Source organism: Natrix helvetica (assembly GCF_964273705.1).
Source record: "Natrix helvetica genome assembly, chromosome: 5".
In the NCBI taxonomy this organism is placed as follows: Eukaryota; Metazoa; Chordata; class Lepidosauria; order Squamata; family Natricidae; genus Natrix; species Natrix helvetica.
In genome coordinates, this window is record NC_138551.1 from 153094320 (window position 1) to 153099319 (window position 5000).

At 48.7% G+C, this 5000-nt stretch overlaps 1 protein-coding gene across 1 annotated transcript in view; it reads right to left on the minus strand.

The window, feature by feature from the left end:
* The window catches only part of LOC309393775 (uncharacterized protein), a gene marked incomplete at its 5' end in the record, with an annotated part of 60686 nt that extends 56004 nt beyond the window's left edge, over positions 1 to 4682 (minus strand). Inside the window, 2 exons of the mRNA XM_081956271.1 lie at positions 3537 to 3782; positions 4514 to 4682. Coding sequence (XP_081812397.1) covers positions 3537 to 3782; positions 4514 to 4682 — 415 coding nt within the window. The remainder of the gene's footprint in view (positions 1 to 3536; positions 3783 to 4513) is intronic.
* Between the last annotated feature and the right edge of the window lie 318 nt (positions 4683 to 5000).

The window sequence follows — 5000 nt, forward strand, 5'->3', positions numbered from 1 at the left end:
AGGCGGCGAAAGGCTTTTGCGGTGGCCAGGAACCTGATTTAATGCTTCTAGGGCCCTGGGTGAGTTTTTTTCCCCCTTTTTTTTTTCTTTTTTGGTTTTAACTGTGATCAACTCCCACAAGCGCTGAGGTTGTGCGAAGAATTAATTTTCTTTCGTCGATTCCTCCTTGTCTCCAAATCGGATTCTGGAAACGGGCGTGTGTGTGTGTGTGTGTGTGTGTCTCCCAGAGGTTGCAAGCAGGATCTTCAGCCTAGCAGGGATTGGGGTGGGGTGGGGGTGGGTGGGAAGGGGTGTCCCTGTAGGAGGGTCTGTGCGGGGGGGGGGGGCGGTAAGCCCTCTCTGCTTTGTTTTTTGCAATTGCTTCAGGGGAATCCCTGGCTTGGTTTCAAATGGAGACAACCCCCCCCCTCTATCTCTCTATCTCTAGATGGAAGGGAGAGAGAGAAGTAATGGAGGAAGAAAAGGAAGGAAGGAGAGAGAGATAGAAAGAGAAAGCCGAGGAAGGAAGGAGGGAAGGAAGGAAGGAAGGAAGGAAGGAAGGAAGAAGTGAGATAAAGAGAAGGCAGAGAAGAAAGGAAGCAAGAAGACAGAGGCAGAGAGAAGGAAGGAAGGAAGGAGAGATAGAGAAAGCAGAGAAAAGGAAGGAAGGAAGGAGAAAGATAGGCAGAGAGAGAAGGAAGGAGAGAGAGAGAGAGATAAAAAGAGAAAGCAGAGAAAAGGAAGGAAGGATAGAGATAGAAGGCAGAGAGAAGGAAGGAAGGAGAGAGAGATAGAATGAGAAAGCAGAGAAAAGGAAGGAAGGAGAAAGATAGAAGGCAGAGAGAGAAGGAAGTAAGGAAAGAAAGGAAGAGAGACAGACAAAAGAGGGGAGGGGAGGAAGGAGGAAAAGAAGGATGGATGGATGGATGACTAATGATGTTACCTAGTTGGGTAATTAAACATCTGCAAGAAAACCATCAAGCTCAGAGAGCACCAAGGGGAAGGAAGGAAGGAAGGAAGGAAGGAAGGAAGGAAGGAAGGAAGGAAGGAAGGAAGGATGGATGGATGGATGAATGGATTGGGGAAGGCCTGGTGGCATGTTTTGGTACTTAGAACATAGAATCCTGGGGCTTGGGAGGTCCTCTAGTCCAACCCCCTGCTCAAGCAGGAGACCTTCTCTAGGGACTCTTTGACCTTCCACCGCAATTGAGGCCAAAACTCTGGTGGCCAAGCGAGACAGTTGTCCCGTGAGTTTTGCCCCGTTTTACAACCTTCCCTGCCACCGTTGTTAAGTGACTCTAACTTTCTCACTGACCTTTGTCGATCAGAAGCTTCGCGAAGCGGATCACATGACCATCCCCCCTCCAAGACGCTGTGACCGTCATAAATACGAGGCAGTTGCCAAGCGTCTGAATTTGGGTCATGTGACTGCAGTGGGGTGTGTGTGTGGAAATGCTGCTACGGTCCTTAAGCGTGAAAACCGGCCCTACGCCCCTTTTATCCAGTGCCGTCATAACTTGGAACAGACGCTAAACAGAGGGTGATACGTCAAGGGCGACCTCCTGCATCTTGCCTGCTCTCATGCATGTGAAAGAGGCGTGGATGCCAGCGGTGGGTTTCACTTAGCGATCTCCGCTACCGGTTGGTGCGAACCGGTTGAATCTGACTTCCGGTGGGCACCCGCCTGGGGACTCCCGAGGCTGGAGAAGAGGGAGAGAGGCGCCATTGGAGGAGAGAGAGAGAGAGGCCTCCAAGGAGCGTAAAGGAGTTTTCAAGGTCATAGAGAAGACACGGAAGGAAGGGCGCCTACGCCAGCCAGCGGGCACGGACACGCCCGGGCACCCAGGAGGAGGAGCTGCGCCAACGGAGGGCACAGAGGGGCTCCGCACGGGGGCTTGGCAGCCGGCCCTCCGCCTTATTTTAATCTTTTATTTCTTCCTTCCTTTCTTTCCTTCTCTCCCTGTCTTCTATCTTTCTATCTCTCTCCTTTTTTCCTTCCTTCCGTCTTTCTTTCCTTCTTTCTTTTCCTTCTTTCCTTCTCTCCCTGCCTTCTATTTTTCTATCTCTCTCTTTCTTTCTTTCTTTCCTTCCTTCCTTTCCTTTCTTTTCCTTCTTTCCTTCTCTCCCTGTCTTCTCTTTCTATAACTCTCCTTCTTTCCTCCTTCCTTCTTTCTTTCCTTCTTTCCTTCTTTCTCTCTCTCCCTGCCTTCTATCTTTCTCTCTCCTTTCTTCCTCCCTTCCTTTCCTCACTGTCTTCCTTCTATCCTCTCTTTCCCCTTCCTTCCTCCTCCTCCTTTTTCTTCTCCTCCTCCTCCTATTTCTCAATCTCTCCCCCTTCTTTTTCTCCTCTTTCCTCTTCGCCTTCTCCTCCTATTTCTCAATTCCTCCTCTTCCTCCTCCTCTGAGGGAGATTTTAGCAGGCTCCCATCCACCCTCCCTCCTCCACCCCCCCTTCCCAGCCCAGCCTCTCACCTGAGCCTCTCTGACAGCAGCATCTGGAGCAGAAGCCTCACGCAACATTAAACCTCATGTTCTTTCAAGTGGGGGGGGCAGGATCCTTCCCCCTCCCAGCAGGGCTGGTAATAGACTTGACTTTTTCCTGGCTCTCCACCTACTAAAAGGCATAAAGGAAAGGTTACCCAGGCAAAGGGGAAAGCAGAGCCTTTAATTAATCCCAGAGTGCTCTCTCTTTCTCTCTCTCTCCCTCTCCCTCTCTTTCTATTTCTCTCTCTCTTCCTCTCACTGTCTCTCCTTTCTCTTTCTCTCTGTCTTTCTGTCTTTCTCTTTTTTCTCTCTGTCTCTCTCTCTTCCTCTCACTGTCTCTCTGTCTTTTCTCTCTCTTTCTCTCTTCCTGTGTCTCTCTTTCTCTCCTCTTCCTCTCACTGTCTCTCTTTTCTCTCTTTCTCTCTCTCTTTCTCTTTTTTCTCTCTGTCTCTTCCTCTCACTGTCTCTCTGTCTCTTTTCTCTCTCTTTCTTTCTCTCTCTTTTCTCTTTCTTTCTTCTTCTCACTGTCTCTCTTTCCTCTTTCTCTCTGTCTCTTTCTCTCTGTGTCTCTTTCTCTTTCTACCTTTCTCTTTCTCTCTCTCTTTTTTCTCTCTCTCTGTCTCTCTTCCTCTCACTGCCTCCCTTTTTAGTCCCTCTTTCTCTCTCTCCCTCCCTCTCTCTGTCTCTCTCTTTTCTCCCTCCCCCCCCCTCTCTCTCTCTGCTAGGCAAGCCAGAAGCTGCACGGAGATCTTGGTTTACAGAACCAGATTTGGAAGACCCCGATATTCTTCCAAAGGCTTTGTTTTAAAAAAATATTATTTTCCCCTCTTTTCCCTCTCTCCCCCCCGGGGGAGACATTGCTCAGCTTGGTGCTTCCCTTAAAAGTCACATCCACGCAGAGAACCAAGATTAATGGAGAACTCACGAGGCTGCCTGTGTTTCTGGTGGAGATACAGGTAGTCCTCGACTTACAACAGTTCATTTAGCGACCAAAGTTAGAACTCACCGTCTCCTGGTGATTGTCCCAAAGTCACCCAGTCAGCTTCAACACCCATTGTGAAACTAGAACTCACCGTCTCCTGGTTTCTTCCACCTGACGGAGCTATTTATCCCATCCTCCTCTCTGTCCAGCAGCTGAAATTCCTCAGGTTTCAAAATTCTGCTGGAACTCACTCTGGTTTTTTCCCCGCCCACCAGACCGATTCCAAAATCTCCGATTTCATGTGTGGCTGCCCGCTTCCTCTGATATACGACGCGTTGGGCGTAAACTGGGGTGAGGCCGGAGGGGGAAATTCTCTTGCTGGGGGTAGATTGTGTGGCTGAAGGGAATCCAACAATCAGGGAACGCCCAGGCCGCTTTCTCCAAATATTAAAATAATCATAACTTAAGATACACAGGGAATCCTCAACTTACGACAGTTCATTTAGTGAGCGTTCCAAGTTGCGACGGCACAGAAAAAAGGGGACTTAGCACCATTTCTCACATACACACACACACACACGACCATTCCTAGCATCCACACGGACACGTGATCAAAATTTGGATGCTTGACAGCTGACTCATACTTACGACCGTCGCAGTTACATGATCGAAATGCAGGCGCTTGGCAACGGAGCCCTATTTATGACGGCCGCAGTGTGATCCCCTTACAAGGTAGAGAAAGAGAAGGACATTTCTGTGGATCTCGTCGAAGGAAAAGGTCACATATTTTGTTTTCTGAGATCTTGGAGAAGAGCCGAAGATCAGGCAGTGAAGGACAACCCTGAGATCTTATGAGAAGGAGAAGATCCCCTGTGGGATCCTGGAGGGGATCCAGAGCTCTGAGGTGGCAAATGGACCTTGAAAACAGGGAGGGCACAAACGGCACAAAACAGATCCCGAAAATGTTTGCCTCCTCCTCCCTCCCTCCCTCCCTCCCTCCTCGGCTAATGCAATTAAGCTCCTCATTTTCATAAGAATTGGAATTTGCATTATTCATGCTCTGCCCATCTGCATGGAGAACAGGAGCCTCTGGCCTTTTCAATCCCCCCCCCTCCACCCACCACCCACCCCCTGGTTCCAGCCCAGGTAAGGACATCACCCAGAAGTGGCCGAAGGCTGCCAGTTTAACGGAAGGGAGTAGCATTCTAGTCCCTTTGGAGGAGAAACTTCTGTTCTGCTGGTTGTAGGACTTTGTAGGAGGAGGCATCTGTTTCAGGGATAAGCCCTGGGCATCCATCACCCCCCTCTCCCTCCCTCCCTCTCCCATGACCATGGGGATGCTGCAAAGGTCGTAAGTGTGAAAAATGGACGTAAGTCGCTTCAGTCACTAAGAACCAATTAGTCACCTTGTCATGGAGATGGCTGTTGTAAAAATTTAATAAATAAGTGATAGTATAGTGTATAGTATAGTATAGTATAGTATAGGATAGGATAGAGAATAGAATATAGAATAGGATGGGATAGAATAGGAATAGGAATAGAATAATATAGAATAGATGAATGTAGAACAATATATAGAGAATAGAATATAGAATAGGATAAGAATAGGAATAAA